Raw genomic sequence first — 24,626 nt, 5'->3', positions numbered from 1 at the left:
GCTGGACACCTAACCTGCTACAGAGTTATCATCTGAGTCTATCTATCATGAACTAATGATGGGAAATCGTTATTATACTCCTCAAATTGCACATTCCACTCTTGTGTGTTTAACTTTGTGGTATTTTTTTTACTGTCATATCACCTTTTTCATGTTGCAACATTAACGTCTATGTAACATCTCGACTTGGATATGAATGTCTCAGAAGTGTGATGGTGGGACTCAGTCATCTCACCACCTCATCAGAGGCATTACAGAGGCAAGAGGGGATCACCGTTAGCCAGTGATGCACGCAGGATGTAACAGCACTACGTGTATGCATGCCTGAGTGTGAGGCTCCCACTGGGTATTTACCTCTCATGCCTCTCTGACAATGAAACATGGGGATTGCTGGTCGCAGACTTTCTCTTTTTTGCAATTGGTCATATGTTGCTAACTCTACCCTGTACAAATGGATACTCTCACTATAATTTTTGGCTTATTTATAATGCTAATAATTAGCTTTGTGAGACAGCATGGTGTGATCTCCTCTGTTAGGGCAAGTGAAGCCAAACAATGTAAAGAAACTTGGGGTAATTTGAACTCTCTTTGTAGTAAAGGGCTCTGACAGAGCATGAATATTTATTTTTTACAAATCTGCATCATGCTTGAATTATTTCAGCATGATTTGAGACATTTTACATCACTTAAAACACAGAAATATCTGAGGCTGGTTGAAGTTGCACAGCCAGATTTCAGCCAAAGCTTGACTCTATACCCTCAGATTAACTGCCGGTCACTGCAGAAACTTTTTCTCTGACAGCCTCTGGCAACTCAAATCAAAGTAATATTAACTTTTAACAACTAAATAAATAGCATTTAAAGTTTAACATATACATAGGTAAGCTATTATTCATTAGGATTTTGACACTTCAAACTCTACCTTGCTTCTTCAGGACTGTGTAGGTATGAGTTGATGGCTCTTAACTCATCACCATGGTCTTGGATACATAAATATCTATATTTAGTCAGCAAGCTGTACATTTCACACAATTTCAGCAAATTGTGAGTTAGGAAGCTGCAAGTGAGGCACTATTTAAACCTGATGAAAAAATCCATACTGCAAAATTAGACCCAATTGGAGCCCAAGAGGACTGGTAGCATCCCACTCCATTATCATCACATCAGGAAGCTTTAAATGTGATTTATGTCACAAAAATCAGCACGCAGCTGGTAGCGCCCACAATCTCAATTTCAGAGCGCTTCTCACTACGGCTTCCCTAAGAAGTGACTGTTGGGTCTGTTTTAAAATGCTCTGTATGCTTCATACTTGCTTTCATTCAATGGCATTTCATCAATAAACTGTAAAAAATATTGATAGGAATCGTGTCATAGCATTAGCAACAGCTCTAAACTTGGAAATTGTGCTTTGAAACACAACTTGAGACAAGTGCATTAACCTTTCTCCTCCGTGCTGACCTCCGCCTTTGCTGTTGACAAAGTTGAAACCAGAAGTCATGCCTCTTCTTGATTCTGATTGGTCAGTGACCAAGAAGTGACATTGATGAGCGCAGCGGTGTTACAAAAGTTGAAGAGTGCTGAGAACGACACGACATCTTCTGCCGATGAGGAATTAGCATTATCTCTTACTTACTGAGAAGGAAACAAAGCTATTTTCCTCTTTCCTGAAAAGCAGCTGTTGGTCAGTGGCGCAGTTGGCCTAGCGCTTTAAGAGCACGCCCTATATATTAAGACCATAGTCCTCATCACGGTGGTCACTGGTTCAGTTTGCTGCGGCCTTTTGCTGCATGTCTTCCCCCTCTCTGCTTACCACTTGTCCTATCTCTCTTCAGCTGTCCTATCCAATAAAAGCAAAAACGCCAAAAACATAACTTTTAAAAGAGCAGCTGTTGCTCATTTCAACTTTTATCAAGATTAAACGAAACCTTTGAATGGTACAAAAATAAATTGAGCCAATCATGTTTACCTACCTGCGTTAGCCCCAGCAACTTCAAACATGAAAATATGACACTCCTTTATCTTGTTTCACTGCCCAGAAGTAGTAAAAAAAAAGATTTCTACATGATATGCACCTGAATATGTAAAGGAATTTATGTTTTGTGTGTGCTTGTGTATATTTGCAGCTTCTAGCCACTGTCTTGTCCCAGTCTGCTAAAGCCAAGGAGCATCTAATGGAGCAGTCCAAGTCTGTGGACCAGCCTGCAGGTAGGACTGAAGGACAAGTGTACCTACAGTAGAACTTTGCATGGATTCACAGTTACTGTCATTAAACAGAAGGCAGTGAGAGATAGGTGTAAAATACAGGATCAAACATGGAATAAAACCGTGATGCAGGAAAATAAGTCATAATCTGCTGGTCTTTTGAAAATGTCATGTATATGACTTCCCCACACTCACACACTCGTACACACACGCACAAATCTTGGCTGCTTTAGCAGACAGATGGCCAAGGCAGGGGATGTAGGAGGAAGCGTTGAGGGCTATGATTGGTCGAGGATTTTTATAACTTGGACAGCAAGAATGTGATTGGTTAAATATCAAAGCAGAGAAGTAAACTGAAATCAATTGGTTGACAGGTCAGAACGAAGACATGAACACTCATCTGTTGATTGACCAAAAGTGTACAATGATAGTGCGACAGCTTGAAACAAGCCAATGGTATCTCTCCTAGCAGGCTCTGCCAGCTCCTCTCGGACATCCAGCCAATCGGGATGTCCGCTCCACGAGGCGCCGCCTTATGACGCCACGGCAACCAGGAAGGGGGACGGGCCATGCGAGGGGAAGGTAGGACAGTTCCCAATTCCAGCAAATTCAGACCTCTCTCCCTCTTTCATACAAACACGCACGAGTCGCATACAGAAAATTACCACAATCAACATCTTTCATCTCTCTCACATGATGACAATGTAGCTCCTCAGTCACCTCAACCACGATCCTCTCTCTTCTACACACAACACACACATATACACACACACACACACACACACACACACACACACACACACACACACACACACACACACACACACACACACAGACTATATAGTTGTAAATACACACCCACACAGACACACAACAAGATGTCCCAGCGGTTTCTCTCCCAACTGGCCTCGTCCGTTCTGCGAGTGTTCGGATGCAGCCATGATACGGTGAGTGCGTGAAAGGAAGATCTGCAGCTTGAGCCTTTGTGAATCTGTGGATAGAAAAAAAATCTGGAGTGTGTGTTTGTGTGTGTGAGTAAAAGAAAGATTCCTTCCATCCTCCTGTCTTATCTGCTACCTGCTATCCATCCTTACTCACTCCTTTTAGTTGCAGCTTCTCTTCTTGCATTGCAGTATTTTTCTTCTTTTGCTGAGAGAAATGTCTCGATTAGTGGCTGGTAGGCGTGCCTCAGGCGTTCATAATTCTAGACTCTAGATATCAATGTGAGTGTGAGTGTGTGTGTGAGTGTGTGTGCAGGCAGGTGCTCAGCAGTGTGTCTGTTGTGGGCGGTCTAGCTCAATACAGGGAAGTGTGAAATATGAGCTTACATCATGTACAGTAAGCCGTTATTTACTGTAGAGAGAGAGTGTGTGTGTGTGTATGTCCTTTTATTAATAACCAGAATTTGAATATGTGTGTACATGCATGTGTATGGCCCCACATGTAGGTTCATATCTTATTGTATAAAAATTTCAAACTTGGTGAGCATATTTAAACAGCAGGTGGTTGTGTTTGCATTGCGTGCCTACAATGTGTGTATGTGTGTGTGTGTATGTGTGTGTGTGTGCTGTCATGTAAGCCATGTTCTCACGGCCATCTGTCAGCTACAGTCCTGATTCCTTAGCACCCATCGTCCTAATATTTCCCTCAGCAGGGTAAAAGGATGAGAGATTGGAGTGACAACCAATTAGTGACGAGGTTTAGAGTGAGAGGGAAAAGGGTGGGTTAAACTTTAAGGTGAAGAAGTAAAGAAGAAGAAGGGACAATGACAAATGCATGCAGGATTTTAAAAAGAAAGAGGGTAGAAGTAGCCAAGCAGGGGTTACACTCAGCCCTGTTGCTCTTTTTACTGCTGTAAACCATACAGCAAGTAATCAACTATTTCAACCAGGGTGAAATAGATTAACGTGATACTTGTCTTCTCTGTATTGTTCTTTATATGTCCCAAAAAAAAAAAAGCATGGGCAAAATGGCAAACCCCCAACTTCAAAACAGCTGTCTGCAAAACCAAACTGTCTGGTTTTTAGTTCAAAGTGAAGTATGTCTTAACCTTCCAGCTGCAAAGATGTTTAAGAGTCTTTAGGCAGGGTCCTTCTCCTTCCTAACCGTAGCCTGGTTTTCACTTCAGGGCCAAACAGGGTTAACATTACCAGGGCAACATTAACGGACCTAACTGACAGATCATTGCTATATTATCTAGAATGTGTCGCCCACTTGGCCCTGCTTGGCTCTGCTGAGAAAAAAGTGGCTGTTGAAGAAGTAGACATGGAGCCAGTGACAGCATGCCCCCTGTCTTCTCTCCCGTAGAGCTCAGAGGCCGTTGTCCAATGGCTGAGCGACTTTCAGCTGCAGGTCTACGCTCCAAACTTCCTGGGCGCTGGGTATGACTTGCCCACCATTAGCCGAATGACCCCAGAGGTAAGGCTACTTACTGAACCCCACTACCCAGCTACCCTTGAACCCCACCCCTGAGAGGTCGCAGACATCTCCGAGGACCACAATGGAAACAAGTCTGCACGAATCTGATTTGTTTTCATGTTTGCAAGATGCATGTATAGAATTTTCTTAAAAAATGCTCAAATGAGCACATGAAACCAATAAACTGTTCCCACCTTTGCATTTCTTTCCCCCTTCAAATCCTGTCCTGTTTGAACCTTACACCTCTCACCCCTGTTGAAATTCTTCTGTCTGAAAACTGCTTTTACATGAATGTAGAAGACTCCGAAAAAGTATAAATATATTAATTGCACAATCAGTCAAACTAAGCAACCTCATCTAGATAATCTCTAATATACTACATATGTATTGATTTAACATAAAATCAAACATCATTATCTAATTAAATTATTTAATCTAAGCACAAACCCCTGCACATCACTCTTAACTGACTGAGCATCACATATGTAGAACTGCTGTATAGAACCACTTTAAAGGGATATTTCAGTTTTTTTTAAATGGGGTTGTATGAGTTTTATGTCACTAGTAACTGTAGTAGCCACAACGGATGCAGATAAGGCAGAAAAGCACATCTGTGCTGTTTCTGCAAATAATATTAAAACAAACAGGCTTTCTGATGTGAAGTGAAGTGCTGAAAATATCCCAAGTAAAGCATACAACTTAATTGAGATGACTGCGTTGGTCAGAGTCTTTTAAAAATTGACGTAATAACGTGGGAGAATTGGCCCCATCTGTAGATAACTGTAGCCTAGCTTGCGTGCTGTTTCTCCCTGCAGTTTCTCATTAAAGGGGCCGAGCTGACCGGCATCCATTATGGCTAGTACAATTACTAGTGACATAAAACTCATACAACCCCACTTCAGAAAACTGAAATATCCCTTTAAGGGTTTTGGTTTGTCTGCCTGCACATGCAATGTCAGTTGAGTCTCCAGGCTCTCACTATCCCTACAAGTAAAAGCCATATAAAGTAAGTTCTCATAATTTGAGTGTATGGTGTAAAACATCACGGAACAGTCGTCACCGAGGGTAAACTGGAGAAGGTCTAGGTTGTAGCATATACAGATGTTGATTTGTTTCTTTAGAATATGTTGTTTACCAGTAAATGGTATCTGACAAAGCCAATGAATATATTATTAGTGTCATTAATCAATGCTATTGATCTCCCTGTATGCCTGTCAGTAGTCTTTCAAAATTAAAACAAATGAAAAGTATTTCAAAAATCTGGAACTATGCTTTTAAAAAGTCTAAATTAAAATACGAACCAATTTTGGTATTTAATGCAACGGCTACATTTGTTTAAATGACACACATTTAGAATAAAAAGGATCAATTGAATTTAAAAAAATAGTTTGATTAAAAATCAAATATTTCCACACAACTTCACAACCCTCCCATCACCTTCAACACTGCTGCAGCTGCCTGTTCTGAAAAATACAGCACGCTTACTTACATACAAATAATTCATAGCATATATAAATCATTTGTATGTACTTCTGTATGTTCACTCTAGTGCTGTGCATGCTGAATGGGTTAGAACTGAGCTGGCTTTGGAAGAGTTTTGTCATCAGAGATGTTGAATTCTGGACTCTTCTACTGTATGTTTATTTGCTGTCTTCATAAAATGATGAACTTATGTAACCAAGTGCGTGCATGAGATAAGTGTTACAATTGTTTGTACTTGTGTGTAAGTGTGTCCCACACAGTGAGCACTGAAATACACAGATAACAAACAGAACAGACAATGGCAAGATGATGCAATGATTTGTTCACTGAATACACTTCCAATAAAGATGCACACTAACACTTTTATTTCTCTTACTTTGTTATAAAGAAAGAGTCGGATCAGAGTGCAGTAGCGTGAAGAGAAGGTTTTAAATAATGGCTGATTCTTATAGATGCTTCCTTTTCACTGCAAACATTTGCCTTCGCCTTCTTTGCTTTTTTACTTTCAGACATTTCCATTCCTGCTCTGTTCTCCTAAACTGGCAGCAGCTTCCATCAGATGTCACGCTGTCACTTGTTTCTTTGTGTTACAAGTTTTCTTTTGTGTGTGTGTGTGGGTGGGTATGAGTAAGTGTGTGTGTACGAGTGCATGCACGTATTTGTGTGTGTGTGGGATAGATAAATGGATAGGGAGAGAGACACAGAGAGAGACTTCTAGAACCAAATTTACTTTGTGGGGGAAAACCCTGAGCATGCCACTGCTATATCTTACTTGTGTGTGTTTTTGTCTGTGTGTCCGTGTGTCCGTGTGTGTGTGTGTGTGTGTGTGTGTGTGTGTGTGTGTGTGTGTGTGTGTGTAGGATCTGACAGCTATTGGAATAACTAAACCAGGTCACAGAAAGAAGATGACATCAGAGATTAACAAGCTAAGTGTCAATGAGTGGCTTCCTGAGCAGAAACCTGTGAGTACAACTTAAACACACTAACACTTTGCTTTAGACTAGAGCTTTACTGTGATGAGTTTTCAGATATCTATTTTAGAAGGGAACATTTTGTAGATTAATAATATGGCGGTACAAATAATGACTCATTTGGCTGGATTGTTGATAAACCTTATGTGGGTTGTGCACTGTGTATGATTTTGTAAAGCCTGCTTCAATATTTTTAAAATATGGAATATCTTCCCCAGTGTGCTCATAAAAAGGTTTTTATATCAACACATAGCAGAATACATACCTCGATACTGCTAAAATACCGGCAGACTGATCTATCTGTCATTCTCTAGTTTAGAAGTCCAGCCTAAGCTACCAGTGTGGTTGTCCGCTGGACTAGTGAGAAGCTGTTTTTTTTGTGGTGTTTCAATAGGCCAATCTGGGAGAGTGGCTGTCTGCTATTGGTCTAAGCCAGTACCATCAGGTGTTAGTGCAGAATGGCTACGAAAATATCGAATTCATCACTGACATTACCTGGGAGGACCTGCAGGAAATAGGCATCACTAAACTTGGTAAGACCCTAAAATGTGCTTCTATTAACACATTTTTTAAATCCACCATGAAGGCTACTGTCGTGTCTTAACAGCCCGTGATGTGCAGATGTAGAATGAACCTTGTGACACTGGCCAGCTTGAATAGTAATTTGATTTATTACAATCAAACAGCATCAGCATCAGCAACAAGCATTGCGACTGCTTGGAGGACAACCGAGCCAGATGAAGTAGCCTCCTTTCTGTCTCCACGTTCTGGCTTAAATACTATGAAGGTGTGCTCAAATTAGAATGAGGGTGTCCTTCAAACATACACATATATGGACTCTTCAATACAAGTTTCACGTTAGCTGCTATTTGACTCCATTTATGAACGCCTTGTTCTAAGTATTGACAGAGACGTCAACTGTCACTGTCAATCATAGATTTGCCTAGGTCAAAGGTGATCTTTTTTAGGCCCTCCCTAGAGACTTCTGGAGCCTACTATTGTAACTCATTCTTGTGGGCCCCTGGACTTATTTTAAACAACACAGACTAGCAACATATACTTAATCTTATGTGGTTGAATATCAGATACTTCACTACAATATAGATCAAAGGACTGAGGTCAGTGTTGGTGATTAATATGATTCACCGGACAGCAAGCTCTCTGCATGTTTATTGATTTACTCTTAAATTACTGAGCCTGGAGTTATATGTAATCTGTGGCAAGACTTAATTTGTGCTGAACTGCTACCCAGTAAAACACTGATAGTTTAATGTGTAAAAATTATCCTAGTGTAGAATGGACTTATCACACGGAGTCTCAACACTGACTGAATGTTTAAAATGGTCATCAGACAAGACAAAAGTATAGACAGTAAAGAATATAACTTTTCCTATAAACCCTGTTGTTTACATGTTGAAAGTATCTATAAAAGTTATGTTTAATCTTGTACGAGTATTTGCTATCTTTGTATTTTAGTCCACCTAAAAAAAAGACATGCATTGTAACATGAAGATGTGATAGAGGTAGAACTAGAGTCCTTGCTAGCTAACATGCTTTAGCTTTAGCTACTGCTTTATATCACTGTTTAAATAGTGATGTTAAGCAGTATGTAGGATACTAAAATGATTGACACAGTTTACTAGCTGGTGTAAGTTGATTGACAAAGGAGAGCCTGCTAGATAACATGCTTTAGCTGCTTTGGCTTTAGCTACTAATTTACATCACTATTTAAATAGTGATGTAAAGCAGTATGTAAATTATGAAAGAAATGATTAACACTCTGTATACTAGCTGGTGTAAGTAGTATGAAAAAGGAGAGCTTGCTAGCTTACATGCTTTAGCTGCATTAGCTTTAGCTACTACTTTAAATCACTGTTTGAACAGTGATGTAAAGAAGTATGTCAATTTACTAAAAATACAGTTTACTAACTGGTGTAAGTTGAATGCATGGACTGTATAAATAATGGACGTAGTATCCGTGACGTCCCCCATCTGTTCCTGAGCGCTGTTTTGAAGCCAATCGCGGCGGCAGCCATATTGGAAATGTGGAACTCAACCAGGCATAGTGTGACATAAAGAGGCAGGGTTTGAGCCTCCTAGCCAACAGCTATGTGTTCCCGTCTGGGAGTCAAGTTAGTCATGTCCTTATTTGGGCAAAAACTCGTAATCTTAATATCTTCTGAACCGTCTTGTTAGAAAAAAAATCACCCCCTGTACAGTGTGTGCCGCTAGAGAAATTAGCTACCTAGAGCCAAGCCGTTTTTGAACAAGGCTGTAAACATGTTTATTAATGCTGTAAAGATCGTCTTTTTTGAATTGGTGTGTATGTGGTTTCCAGTGTTTCTGCAGCCAGCCTCAAGCGGATTCTCGATGTATTGCAGTTCATAACACTTCCGCATGGGCTTCATATTTTGAGACCGCATGTTGCCGCTTGGTTGAATGACAAAGGAGAGCTTGCTAGTTTAAATGTTTTAGCTTTAGCTACTGCTTTATATTGCTGTTTAAACCATTTGTCAGATAACCTTGAACCCTGCTGTTTTGGGGTCTTACGGGCTTTTATTCCATACCAAGAGAAGAACTACATACACCAGTAATTCTATTAATAATATTAAATAAAAGTGTTAAATCAAGATCAATATTTTACTCATATTTGGATTTATTATGATCACATAAGTAAAACAAGGCTTGTTATTCCAATATTTTGCTGCTCTAGGCCACCAGAAGAAGCTGATGCTAGCAGTGAAACGATTGGCTGAAATGCAGCGTAGTTCTGATGGGCGGGGCTCACTTAGAAAGAAGCCTCCGCCAATTACACAGCAGCAGGAAGTCATGTCAGCGGACGGCCCGCCTCCAGAAGGTAAGCTTGCGAATGATCATGATTAACATTTTGGGCTCATCTAATGAGATTATTCACAAGTGAAAAATACCTCAATCAAAGAATTACTCTTTAACAGTCAATACCTTCTTTTCATGTTCTTTCACATTTATTTTTCTTTCTTCTCTTTTCAGACCTCATGTCTCCAAAGATGGCAACCTTTCAGGACAGCGAGCTGAGTAAAGAGTTACAGACTGCCATGACTCAGCCAGGGCAAGAGGTTTGCAAAGCTCAGCGATCTCGCACTCTCAGTAAAGATCATGATGAGGTGATGACAGGAGGAGGAGGAGGAGGTGGTGGTGGTGGTGGGGGGGGGCCACCTAAGAAAGAGGCCCGGACTATGAGGCAGCAAAGCAGTCAAGGCAGCAGCTCCTCTCACAGAGGCAGTGTGTCCTCACAGGGCAAACATCGTCACTCCCACTCCCATTCCCAGCCTGCGCCTCCCTACACACCCCCTCACACTCCTACCAAGACTAGAACCTCTTCTTCCTCCTCCAGCTCATCTGTACAGAGCACAGCCTCTCCGCAAGCCAAACACAAGCCTTCCACCAAGTACATCCAGGGCGAGAGACCCCAGTCACCGCATTCCCACCCCCCTCAGTCTCCAACTCCTCGAGGTGCTCCATGCCCCCAGCCTCAGCCCCAGCAACCACAGCAGCCTCAAGTCCAGCTGCAGCAACAGGCACCTCCTCAGCAACACCCAGAGATGCAGGTCATGGAGAACCAACAACCCCAGGTCCCACTTCTCTGCCTCCCACCAGAGGCTGAGCTGGTTGAGGGAGAAGGAGAAGAGCCCTCGGCCCTCCAGAAGAAACGAGCACACAGCCTCAACCGGTACGCCGTCTCAGATGGTGAGTGTGACGAGAGGGCAGGTGGAGAAGGTGGGGCGGATGTAGTTGGAAGTTTGAGCTCTGCTGTCACCAGAGGTGATGGAATCAAATACGCAACAGTGACCCACCGTGTCAGCCGCAGCCACTCTGTCCGCAACCAGGACAAAACGGTCAACCGCAACCACACGCTGTCTTTGGCTCTACGTCAGAAGAAAAAGGGTCCACCCCCACCTCCGCCGAAACGCTCTAGCTCGGCCATTTCCAGCTCTAACTCCAACCTGACAGAGGCCAATGCACAGCAGAACACGCACACAACCACAGGAGGGATGTTGGACGTGCCTTACAACCAACAGCGGCGGGCCAGCGACCTGGGGGTGTCAGTTGAGACTGGCCTTGTGGAGACGAGCAGTGTAGGTAGTGTAAGGAGCATTGCCGCCATGTTGGAGATGTCTTCTATAGGGGGTGGACCTAAGGGCATGGCACTGCAGAAGAATTTCTTGCAGGTATTGTAAAATTGTACTGTAGAAAATGTGTTCTGTTTATAATATGAAGACACCCCCAATTCCACAAAAGTTGGGACAAGTGTGAAATGTTAATAAAATTAGAATTTGATTGTTGCAAATCATTTAAACCCTATATTTAATTTAAAATAGTGCAAAGATGATTGTTTTATGAGGGTCTCCATTGTTGTATTTTGTTGTAAAGCCGGAACTATGGGCAGGCCAGTTTAGAACCTGGACTCTTCTATGGAGCCAGCAAATTGTGGTTCGTGATGGTCAAAAAGTCTAGACAGCAGCATTTTACATAACTTCCTAACTTTTCTGGAATTGGTATTGTGTATAATACAGGTATACATAATAATAGTAGTACGATATATAGGCTTCTCCAAACTAAAAATACACAACAAGCTAGAGCATCATCAACCAACTTGTATGTTTGTGTTTTATTAGCCTGGAAAAACACGTGATGCCATCGGCTTAGACGGTGAAGTGGTGAACCGACGACGAACCATCAGTGGCCCTGTCAGTGAGCTTGTTGCAGCTGCCAGGCGTGACCAGCCAACTCCTCCTATTTTAACCTCTCCAACGCCCCAACCTGAACCCTCCCCTGTCATGGTGAATTCAACTTCGCCAAACCCACCGTCCTCCCCCCACCCAAGCTCGGGTGGCAGTGGAAGTTCATCAGAGAACCTCCCATTTGCAGAAGAGGGAAGTTTGACCATCCGCCGGCAGGGTCGAGGAGAAGCAGAAGGACAGGTAGCTATCTATATATGTTTGTCTATCTATCTATCTATCTATCTATCTATCTATCTATCTATCTATCTATCTATCTATCTATCTATCTATCTATCTATCTATCTATCTATATATCCACACTATTAGTCTGTGTAATGTAATGTGCTAAACTAAGTGTGCTTTATGTACTACAATTCATAATGCAGCTTCTGTATTCTGTAAGCTTTATTTGTGTTATTCATTTATCTTTGTTGTTTGAATGTTTGTGCAAAAATTACTTCTTGTCATGAATGTATGAATTTTCCGTTAGTGTGTATTTTGTGTTTGTCTGCAGGGTGACGGCGAGGGTCCACAGGGAGACGGGGGTTATGCGCCGGAAGACAACTCCAGGGCTGAGCCCACAACTACCTTGAAGAGACGACCTCGCAGCTCCACCCCCCACCCGGCTGGATCCGACTTCACCCTCCAGGAGTCATCCACCGTCAAGCGACGACCTAAGAGTCGTGACAAGGAGCCTGAAGGCTACGCTGACATGGCTGCAGCTAACGGAGAGCCTGCTGGGACTGGGCAGCCGAACACTACCCAGCCAGTATCCTATCAGAACGACACGGGTACAGTGAAACGTCGCCCAGTATCTGATGCCGGAGTGACAGAGCAACCGCAGCCTCAACCTCAACCCCAACATCAACCTCAACCTCAACCACAAGTGACTGCTGTTCCTCGCAGAAACAGTGCAGACCAAGGAGCTCCAGTGGGCAATGATGGAGCCCCAGTGAGAAAACCAAAGCCTCCAGTGTCCCCAAAGCCTATTATGGCACAAATAAAGAGACAGGGAGGCCCACCGACACCCCCACAGCCTGTCTCCAACAAGAGAGCCCCCCTGCCAGGACCTGGGACGCCTGGAAGCCCAGGTACTCACATGTGTGACTAAAGGCTGATTTATACTTCTGCGTTGAATCAACGGCGTACCCTACGCCGGGGGTCCGCATAGCTCCCGTACCTACGCCGAGGCCTACGCACGTAGCTGACGTGCACCTCCTCCAAAATGTAACTCCCCGTAGAGCCGACGCGGATCTCAAGCCCTGTGATTGGTCCGCTCGGCGGCTTTGTATTTCCCGCATTTACAACACTTCTGGGATCCCGGACATCGGCCGCACATCGGCTGTGTATTTCATCTCCTCCTCTCTATTCTTCATGTAATCATGTCTGTATGATAAACAGCAATATGTATCAGCTGTAGATTAACATAACACGCTCTGAATCTCTGTGGAAAAGTAAACAGAGATCGTAGCGGGGCAGGAACATAGACTGTATAAAATATGAACGTAGTATCCGTGATGTCACCCATCTGTTCCTGAGAGCTGTTTTGAAGCAAATCGACGGCAGCAGCCATATTGGTAATGGGGAACTCAACCAGGCAGAGTGTCACGTAGTGTGAGCCCCTTAGCCAATGGCTGTGTGTTCCCGACCGGGAGTCACGTCAGTCATGTCCTTATTTGGGCAAAACTCGTAATCTTAATATCTTCTGAACCGTCACGTTAGAAAAAAATTCACCCCCCGTACAGTGTGTGCCATTTGAGAGATTAGCTTCATAGGGCCAAGCCGTTTTTTGAACCAGGCTGTAAACATGTTTATTAATGCTGCAAAGATCGTCTTTTTCCCATTCATATCTACGTAGTTTCCGGTGTTTCTGCAGCCAGCCTCAAGCGGATTCTCGATGTACTGCAGTTTATAGCACTTCCGCATTGGCTTCATCGTTTGAGACCAGAGTTTGCCGCTTGGGCAGGAAGCAGGCGACCGGCTATCAGAGAGACCGCACTGCCCTATAGTGTTTCAGCGGAGAATTGCTGCGCGACACAGACACACCGACGCACAAGTATGTGGGGCTCAAGTTCGCGTCAGCCCCTGCTGCGTAGGGGAGACGCAGAAGTATAAATCAGCCTTAAGTGTTTGTGTCAGGGGAGGTTAAAGATAGGGGGCTGTTCCAAATGGAAGCAACAAACAGACTGTTATTATAACAAGGGGTTATAATAATGATACTAAAAGTAAGACTGATGATATAATGATGACAGTGAGAGACAAGCAGATCAAGGCACTAGAGGGTTTGCTACATCGATTTACTGGAACCTCAGAGGGAGACCACAGCACAAAACTACATGCAGTTGGAGAAATATACATTAATAGGAAATTAATACACACAGATAAAGAGAAACGAGGAGTAATCCTAAAGTAGCATTACTATGTCCAAGACTTACCCAAGTTAGCTTGAGGCTTTATCATAAAGGAAAGTTGAAGCCTACTCTTAAAATTAGAGACGTCATCTGCCTCCATGACCATGAGTGATGGACAAAGCCAGAGGAGAATGGCCTGATAATTAAAGGTCCTCCCTCCCATACTACATTTGGAGAATTTAGGTACCAAAAACAGGACTAAAAACACTGGTCTGATTGAGGGTTCTGCCACCCATACTACTTTTGGAGAATTTGGGTACCAAAAACAGGACCACCACAAGTAGGCCTAATAACTTAGAGTTTTGCCTCCTATACCTCTTTGGAGAATGCAGGTACCACAGGACTAGCAGAAGCAGGCCTTATAATTGAGGGTTCTGCCTCCAATACTACTTTGTTTGAGAATGTATGTCCCATAAACAGGACTACAAACAGCAGGTTTGTGTCACACCATTATGTGGACCTACAGCTGATTAAAAACCCTGTGAGTGATCTGTTTCTGTTTCTCCATGTCTGTAGTGGAAGGAAAGAAGATTCCTCCACCTGTCTCGCCTAAACCTACTCCCCCTCCGATGGCACCAAAACCGTCCAAGCTTATCCATTCCATGACCAGCCCCCCTTCTCCGACTCCAGCCCCTGCTCCTACCCCTGCCTCTATCAAGCACTCTATGGTGGCCAGACAGACCAGTTCACCCCCAACTTTTCCACCTTCCAACATCCCTAGTCCGCCAAACGCCAAAAGCCCATCTTCCCAGAGTCCTCACACTCCGCAGACCCCCACTACACCTCAAACACCGCAGACCCCCGCCACTCCCAGTCCGACCCCGCCACCTGTCAAGCCTCCCCGCTCTTCCATAGGGGGCGTGTCAGTGGACAGTGGTATGACAGGAGGTGGGGTCACAGTGCCGGTCCCTGCAACAACAGACTTTGGTGTGGATGCTTTGGTGCACCAGAAACTGGAGGAGACGAGTGCATCGCTGGCCGCAGCTCTGCAGGCTGTGGAGGATAAGATACTGCGGCAGGAGGAGTAAGGAACACACTCACACATAAACACATTTTAGTCTCATAGACTCACACAAACACGCAAACTTCACTAATACCTCTATGCTAACAAAGGCTGCTAACTATTCTGCTTTGATAGACATTTCACGCTTCTTTTACACCCCCCTCTATGTATAGTTTAAGAAGGGTAACATACTTCTCAGGCTGTTTCATATATACTGAGAATAATGTCCAACACAAACATGTGGTATTTGAGGTACATGCTAACTTTAGCAGGCTAATGTTACTGCAATAACACAGCTAACAGGTAATGATTTTACCAAATACAGGCTGTGTCTGGACTTATTGTTTCCCACAGTGTCAAAAGAAGTGTAAATCTGATGGTTACTAGCCAAGCAATATATCCCATCATACACTGCGGTATAAAAGAAAATTGCAGACCGACAAAGGGAGTGGTATCAATGCTGGAACAGATGTTTGATTCAGATTTTTCATCTAAACAAAATACATTTCTTCATTAAAAAATGGTGCAAGAAGCACTTCATGAACTCAAAAAAGATGTACGTTTGAGGTGTTCTTTGGATAGGGATACACGCAATCCAAAAAATCCCAAGGCACTGTCTTTGGAACTTGCCTTTATTTTCATGGTATGTTCATGTTGACTTTAAAAACACACTTTTTTCTATTTTGGCATCAGGAAGTCAAACAGATGTTAGGAAGTAGACTTCACAAATGGGAAAGTTCCACTTGGGTATAGAGTCGTAGCCTGTAGGTGGTGTTTAGAATATTAAAACCTCCAGCAGATAAGCGTTATCCAGGTCCTTGAGGCATTATATGTAAGCCCATACACATAGAAATATAGAAATGTATACCCTATATCTGTATTCTTTCACTCTGGCTACTTTTTCAGCAATCAAAGTGTGTCTGTATAAACTGCAGGAGATCTTTTTCTGCAGTTTCAAAAGCAGTTTCTAGTTTGTTGTGTCTATAGTACAGTAGTTGGTTGATAAAGCTAAGCCTATTTTTAACCTAAGCGTGTTCTGTTCACCCTTTAAAGCCCCATGGGATGATTCTGTGTTACCTAAAGGAGTTTTCCCAGGGTCTCACAAGAGTTTGCTTTCTGGTCAGCTAAGATATTAGTGGTTATTCCTTTGGGATAACTTTCAGACCCCCCCCCCCCCTATAGTCTCCAACTTTGTAAAAGTGTTTCATCCTTTGTAAATTTGCATTGCACTTCACAGTCACCATACTTACTATTGAATTCGCTATAAATTTCACTACATCCAACTCACTATGTGAGGGGTAGTGAATATGTTTGTGATAACAGGCACAACTATAGTGTTTACCAACCCTAACTGTTGACTGTGTTAGCATGCTAACGTTGGCTAAATAGCATTTAAAGGGATATTTCAGTTTTTATTAAGTGGGGTCGTATGACTTACAGTACACTATTACTCCTGCTAGCTACAATGCGTGCAGGTGAGCTCTTCCCCTTTTAATGAGAAAGTTCCCAGAGGACCGGCCGGCAAGCTAGGCTACAATTCACTGTGGACGGGGCCTCCTATTTCGAGTAATTTACCTAAGAAAAAAATTGGAGCTATTCAGTTTGCCATCAGAAACCCCCTTTGTTTTGGCACTATTTTCGGACGCACCTTGCAGACCGGTGTTCTTCCGCTGCATGAGCACGGATACACACCGATCAGCTGTTTGGAACACCGGTCTGCGAGGTGCGTCCGAAAATAGTGCCAAAACAAAGGGGGTTTCTGACGGCAAACTGAATAGCTCCAATTTTTTCCACTGGTGCATGCATTTGCACCGTGATGAGTTCCTGGACCATATGTTCTCAACTTTTTGCGTAATTACGCGAAATAGGCAGCCCCGTCTGCAGAGAAAATAGCCGGTCCTCTGGGAATTTTCTCATTAAAGGGGAAGAGCTCACCGGCACGCATTGTGGCTAGCAGGAGCAATAGTGTACTGTAACGCATACGACCCCACTTAAAAAAAAACTGAAGTATCACTTTAAGTTGAGGTTTGGCTGTTGGGAATTTCATTATTTTGTAGTAGTGGAACATAAAGTAAAATACTACATGACAAACCTTAAAGGTGGAGTAGGACATGTTATTTTGATACATTTTTCTCAATCACGAGCAAAATGCGATGTATACATCGATAGGGAGTAATACACAAAGTGATCTAACACTGAGATGAGAAATCTCAGTTGTCTGTGTCAGCAGCTAGACTGCAATAAGTTCGTCCAATCATTCATTCGCCACCGAGCGCAATGATTGGCTGACCGGCCGGATGACCTGTGACCTGCCGAAAGACACACCTCCTGTTTACAGGAGTGCGCGTGACCTGACTGAGATCGTCATCAACAGGCTGTTCACTAACGCAGAACATCTGATAAACACGTCAGAGAGAGAGTAACCAACGATTTAGCTCAACTTCTGCCCTCAAGTTCTGTCGCTAAACAGAGCAAGAAGAGGGAGACTGTGATGGAAAAGGAGACGACTTAAAAACACTGGATGAAGATACAAACACGAGTCAATATTCGGGATGCATTTCTGCGACGGCTGAAGGATTTGAAGGGTCTCTAAAGCGACGCCATGGTTGCTGATTTTCTACTGGACAGGTAATCATGTCATTTCATTTGTCTTTGTGTTCATGGTTTAGTTCATCTATGAGACAGCTAGCGATAACTTCGGCTAATGCTAGCGGCCGGCTAACGGCTTGTAGCTCTGTTTATAGAGACCTGTACACAGTGTGTTAGCTTGTAGCTCTGTTTATAGAGACCTGTACACAGTCTGCTAGCTGCTAGCTCTTTATAGAGACCTGTATACAGTCTGTTAGCTGCTAGCTCTTCGGTTGCTCTTTATCAGCATGAATGGGGTGTTGTACTAAGTCTAAATGCCGTCTTGTCTGTGTTTTCATAGCTACGAGAAGGAAACATCGACGTCCACACCGTTAAATCACGGGACGCAGAGGCCTCCACCCCAGCTGTTTCATGTGTTCGGAGTCCCCCTCTGACCGGTGAGTTTCAGGCCCGATAAGAACTCCATGAACATGAACGTTGCTTTGACCACTGCTTGCGTGGAGGTATAAATACTGCTCTCTTTTTTATTATCAGCTATTTTTGATTTACGTACGCAGAAGGGTTTTTTTTAATGTCCGCACAAAATAAAATCCAAACCCTTCTCTTTCACTTCACGTGATCTGCATGCTAAATCGCAATCTGAGACCACACCATACAGACTAAAGAGATGAGAGACAAAAAGTTTGGCTGATAAAAAATCCTGTGAATGTTAGCTGCTTCTCTAAAAGCTTGGTTTGGTGAAGGAAAGCATGAATAAAAGTGTTCAACAAGGAATCAAATACACAGAATAATTGTATCAATAATCTGTGGGCACAGTCTTCCTCTCCAAAGAGGGAGAGAGCACATTTTGACATCACTTACTCTGAAAATATTAGATAATATACAAGATATCAATAAGAAATACAGTATATGTACCATATGTGCACAATACACACTGCAGTAGGCACTAAGCACACACTAGTGATAGTGGTGTCAACTCCTTGCATGGCTAGAAGAAATAACTGTTTACATACGGGGCTGAAGGAAGGGTTATTATGATCGAAATCAAATGCACAGTGCTGTAAAATAATGAGAACCTTTGACTAAACTTCTGATTCTTTCTTCTATGTCAGGTATTGCACAATATTTAACAAGAAGTCAAAAAGTGGAGCCTGTACACAATGAAGGTGGATAAGGACTACAAGTACATCACAGACCTCCAGAGCACAATCCTGCACAGAAAGCTGACAGCAACTGGGGGATGCCATAGAAGAGAACAAGGAGGCCGGATGATCCACGCCAACATGTTTACCTTCAACAGCCATTATTTTTATTTCTGTAATAAATACATTTTCTAATAAAAGTAAATGTAAACAACTCTTTGATATTGCAATTATTTGTTTATAATGTTGTATGTTACTTGATATGGATTTAAATTATTTTGTGATTTGAAGAGAGAAGGCCAGGGTAAATTTAAAGATTTATTTAACAAATGTATACACAGCACACTCAAGTATTTTTTTTACATGAAGATAAAATATATACAAAGGAACTAAAGGGTCACCATACAAGTATTGTATGTAATCATGTCATAGTTTAATTCACTTCCAACTGAAACCTTTATACTGTCCATGTGGAAGGGTCACGGATTTTCCAGATACAGCAACAAGGTATTACTCCTCTATGACCTGCACCAAGTGCTCCATGCTGCCAGACAACAACCTGTCTGTGCAGCATGGCGGAACTTTGTGTTGCTGTCCCCAGGATCTGGAGCTCGTCCCCGGTCGTTGCTCTCCCTCTCGCTCGTATGGCTCTGCCTTGCACTCGACCCCGGTCTCGTCCTCTCCGACCTGAGGTGCTTGGCTCAGGATCGTAATCAGAAGTCATCATGAGAGCTCTAACAAGCACAAAAAACAGTCAATATGTTGTAGTTCCAACACGAAAATGAAGACTGTCAACAATGGTGAACGCTAATAAATATATAGGCACTGTAGCCGTCTAGTAACTAAACATCATGACATGCTAAATCAAAATAAACATGGCTAGCCGGAGTTATTAGCCCGGCAGCAACAACTTGCTCTAGCTGTATTTCAGATGATAAAAAAACAAACACACATAAAGCTAACATGCAGGCTATGCTGTGCATTCTAACTAATTACATAATTTTTAATGTGGTATATAAGCGGTTTACTTACATGGGAGATAGACGTGTTTTTCCTCCGATGAAAATAAAGTCAATCGCTTGCCGCTCCACAGCTAGCTATCGTGACGTCATCCTCCAGCTGGAGTCTGCCACAGCGCGTTCATGTGTTTGGAGGCGTGTCCCTCCCCTCTCCCTACAGGCTGCTCTGAAGGAGGGGGAGGGCTCTGTTCGGCTGTGTGCTTTCAAAGTCAAGCGAACTGCTGCGGCTTTCTCAGGATCTCCTACTCCACCTTTAATGTTTGTGCCACATTTTAGATGATCTATCTTTTCTTATTAGATAGTTCACTTCAGGTAGTGGTCTTTGGAAACACGTAAAGTATTTCCCATCAGTCTGTGTAATGATGTGCCTCTGTTCCTGTGTGTGTCCATAGCTCTGTGGCTGAGCAGAAGACCACGGTCAGCATCCTGGACGACATTGGCAGCATGTTCGATGACCTGGCCGACCAGCTTGATGCCATGTTGGAGTGACCATCCAAACCAAGTCAGCCTGTCTCCAAGGCAACACTGCTTTAGGAGTGACTCAGATGGCACAATAGGGCAACACGCTCTCTATCTCTCCTCTCTCTTATCTCTCTATCTCTTTTCATTTCTCTCTCTCTGTCGTACTTGTCCTCCTGGAGTCCATTTGTTGCTGCTTTAAAAAAAAAAACCTCTTTACTCCTCCTCTCGCTCTAATCTGTTGTCGCTGATTGTGAAAACGATGATCGAGCGGCGCCACAGGCCCGGACTGACATGTGGCAGAGGGAGTGCAAGACTGCCGACCAGATTAAAGATAGAGATGCTCAAAGAGAGGGGATAAAAAAAAAGGACCAAAATGACTGATGTGCAGAGAAAATATAAAAAAATATCACCAGATGGAGAGATGAAGAAATGCAACATAACGGAGACTGCAATCAAAACGTGGGTCTTTTTGGAATTCCACATACACTCTTGAAGCTATTGTGGCACACTATTAAACTAAACTAATACTGATTGAAAAACCAACTGTGTAATGAATCATAGTATGGTATGTGTACATTCTAAGCATGGAGAGTTTATATCTACTGAAAAAGTCCTGCATTAGCACAGTAATATATAATATACCGATAAATATGAATCTCTAGCTCTTTGGTTTGATGTCTTGGTTCTGTGTGGAATGGTGACCTCTGGTGTTGTGACGATGTAAATGAATTGGTGGAAAGATTTTTATCTGTGACCAAAACGAGACTATTTAGCTCCTGATGTGTGTGTGCCTGTGTGTGAGTGAGAGAAAGAGAGAGAGCAAGAGAGTGAGAAATGTGTGTATTTGAGCTTGTGGGTTGTTGGATTTTCAGGACCATATTCAGTTTCCTGCCCTGGCTGCTTCCATAAACTTCATTTTTACTATAACCTCTGACCCACACACACATACACATTCAGTATATTCACACACATGCGTAAGAGAAGCACAATGATCCATGCAGCTGATTGAACACACATGGAAAGCCTGCACAGTATAACTCCAAAAAGACAAGGGGAGGGAAGCAAAGAAAGGCCACAGTAGGTTGTCTGAAAGCAGATGTTAGGACTTGTGGATAAAGTTTCGGAAAGTTTGAAAAAAAGAAGGAAATCAGGACGCTGTTAAAGAAGCAATGCAAGGTGGAGGTATTTAGAGATTTGCTTGGAAAAAAAGAATGGCATAGCAAAGTTCTGGTTTCCCAAACACTTTATAGATTGGTAAGTTTAGGACTAAAACTCAATGACCTAATATTTTGATGTCATCTACACCTTTTGATTCAATGTCTTGCTAGATTGTGGTGGATAATTTAAAATCTGAGATCCGTCTACAACATGGATTCAAGAGATGCAATGGCTGTTTTCGAAACCACTTACTATACTTACTTATGCAAAAACTACCAGAAGCACACCAGTCTCCATCAAGTACTGTTTCCCACAATGCAAAGCACTGACGTTCTTCTACTTTTATTCCATTTACGGCTGTTGCCAATAATATAACGCTAATACTAACGAAAGAAACACTGTTGAATCTTGTCACTTTCAGTCATTACAGAGGCAACCCCATCTCACAGGAAACTGTTCGTGTCCATGAAAATTATGAAATGTCATATATACTCCTTTTCTTAACTTCTGGATGCTACAGAAGCGGTTTTGCTAGCAGCTTGGCCGTTGTTTACTTCTACTTTCCACAACCGGAAATCAGCGACTCCTGGCCCAGCATACTGCAAAAAAGATTGAAGAGAACAGTCATACTACACACTAACTTCAAACACAGTATGCAGTACATATTGCATCCTAAATTCCAACCAATACAATAACTTGGGCATGTACAAATGGAAGACCTGGTCAGTAATGTGTAAAATTTAAAAGTTCCCTCAAGTAACAATAGAAGACATTAAAATGGTAGGAATTTGACTTGGACTTGAAAGCTAATTAGCTTAAAAGCTGAAATCTTTGTTTCTTCTCCTTTACTGCAAAGTCAGTAAAGGAGAAGAGCTATGATAAACAATTTGTTTTAAAGGCCCATCAACCTGCCTTTGTCCACTCTGCCTGACACTTGTTGGCCATGAGCAATGTCTTTCACAAGCCAAAACTAGCTCTCTGAAGGACTAATCTTGCACCATAAGTGAATAAGTGCATGTTCATGTTGTTTGGAATGTGACATTGGCTATTTTATGGTTGATTTTTGGGTTCTCAAAAGTTGCCTCCCCATGCTTTAAGATGTCACCCACTTTACACTATGTGGTCCAGAGGGAGCCTCGTATGCAGCACTTTGCAGGTCTGATTGGAATCATGTATTATTTGTGTTTGCTATGGCCCTAAAATTTGTCAGCCAATAGAATCAGTTTAATCATAGATTTCAACGCTCTAAGTTTGAGCTTGGTCCTGAATCTGTGTCAAGATTACGAAAAGCCAATTATAAAAGCACCAAAACCCTCCCTGAGACTCAAGTGGACATCTGTCCTCTTTCCTTCCCTATCTCTCTTGTCCCACACTCTCCATAACACCCACCCCTTGTTGCCATGACAATCTACATGACCTTCACCACCTTCACTGGCATCACCATGGTAACTCCACAGTGTGTTGCTGTTATAAACTCGGTCTTGGGATAGGAAAAAAAGTGCTTGGGTAGAGGGAACTGCAGAAGAGATCTGTGAAGCTGGGTGGTTAGTTTGAATTCATTGAGTCCATCAGATACTGCATCCAGCCAGGTGCAATACTACATAACTACACCTCGATCCATTAAAAGAAAATCAAGGTTTCAAAGTCCCATAGCAGCCAGCCTATTTATATGAATAAATAAGAAATCAGAGAATAGTTCTGGTATTTAAATATGATCACATAGAGATTATATATATGGATATTTGCAAAAAAAAGTGTATTTATGATGTGTGTGTCCTCCTGAAGACTATTTTTCAAAGTAAACAGATCTAATCTGAGTGTTGAATCAGTTAGCTTATCCATGCTTTGGTGGTCCAAGCTGATGTATCATTGTAGGATACCATGTTGGGATATTTGCAGGAAGCGTTCTTTTTTTCTTTTTATTATTTTGTGTGTGTACATGTGTCCAGGTGTGGCGATGTGTAAAATAAAAGTGGATCTTTGTTGTTCTGTTTTTATTATTTTTGTATAATTTTAAATGCAATGCTCTGTTTTGTTTTTACTTTGAAACATGTGCCTTGCTTTGTGATTTTGGTCTGAATACAATACAGTAGATGGGTATGTAAAAAATATGGGGTTCTCTCTCTTGTTCTGTTTTGCCTTGTTAATGGATTTGCTGCCCCTTCCCCAACATCACCAATGAGATGTGGTAGAAAGCATAAAATCTTAAAACCTCTACATAGTCCATGTAACCACAAGGGATGACATCCAGCTGTTCTGTATCCACTATTACTGTTTAGATTGAAAACATACTCATTGAGTCACATAGGACAGGAACACTTCACATTCTATGCAGGTAGCTTAAGTCAACCCAGTTACTTGAAGTCATTAATTAGCTTCTTTTTTTCTGAAAATTAAAGGACACCAAGGCAGAGTATTTTTGAATGACACTGCTTTTTTGCCAAGAGTTATACAAGAGGTAACTGTATCGCTATGGTATCTGTAGAACAAATAGGAAGCTACTGCTGGCAACTAGTTTGCCTTGATATGTTGAGCATAGAAATTTAAAAGAGAGGAAAGTTAGCAAGCTAGCTCACAACTTGACAATATTAGCTATACCCTTTTAACTTAATAAAAAGGCTAGGCATAGGCTAAAAACAATATGTTGTGAGTTTTGCCTCCCATTAGAAAAAATAAGTTAGCTGAGTCATTTTTCCAGATTTTGTGCTTTGCTAAATTTGCTAGCACAAGTTTTTGTTAGCAAGCTAGCTTACAACTTGACAACATTAGCTATACCGTTTTAATTTCATAAATTGACCTTGGGCTAAAACCAATACTTTGTGAGTTTTGCCTCCCATTGGCAAGAAATAAGTTAGCCGAGTCATTTTTCCAGATTTTGTGCTTTGCTAAATGTGCTAGCACTAGTTTTTGTTAGCAAGCTAGCTTACAACTTGACAATATTAGCTATACCCTTTTAATTTCATAAAAAGGCTAGGCATAGGCTAAAACCAATATGTCGTGAGTTTTACC

At 42.2% G+C, this 24,626-nt stretch overlaps 1 protein-coding gene across 1 annotated transcript in view; it reads left to right on the top strand.

Annotated features, from left to right (window-relative positions):
* The window catches only part of caskin1 (CASK interacting protein 1), a 156,868-nt gene extending 133,266 nt beyond the window's left edge, over positions 1-23,602 (top strand). The window contains 11 exon segments of the mRNA XM_034711800.1: positions 2,124-2,205; positions 2,672-2,784; positions 4,510-4,620; positions 6,963-7,064; positions 7,468-7,606; positions 9,787-9,930; positions 10,083-11,281; positions 11,729-12,034; positions 12,348-12,924; positions 14,761-15,268; positions 20,390-23,602. Of these exon segments, the coding sequence (XP_034567691.1) occupies positions 2,124-2,205; positions 2,672-2,784; positions 4,510-4,620; positions 6,963-7,064; positions 7,468-7,606; positions 9,787-9,930; positions 10,083-11,281; positions 11,729-12,034; positions 12,348-12,924; positions 14,761-15,268; positions 20,390-20,486 (3,378 nt within the window). The 3' untranslated portion in view covers positions 20,487-23,602.
* Positions 23,603-24,626: the final 1,024 nt, after the last annotated feature.

Source organism: Notolabrus celidotus, chromosome 20, assembly GCF_009762535.1.
Source record: "Notolabrus celidotus isolate fNotCel1 chromosome 20, fNotCel1.pri, whole genome shotgun sequence".
NCBI lineage: Eukaryota > Metazoa > Chordata > Actinopteri > Labriformes > Labridae > Notolabrus > Notolabrus celidotus.
This window is presented reverse-complemented; position numbering and strand designations above follow the sequence as displayed.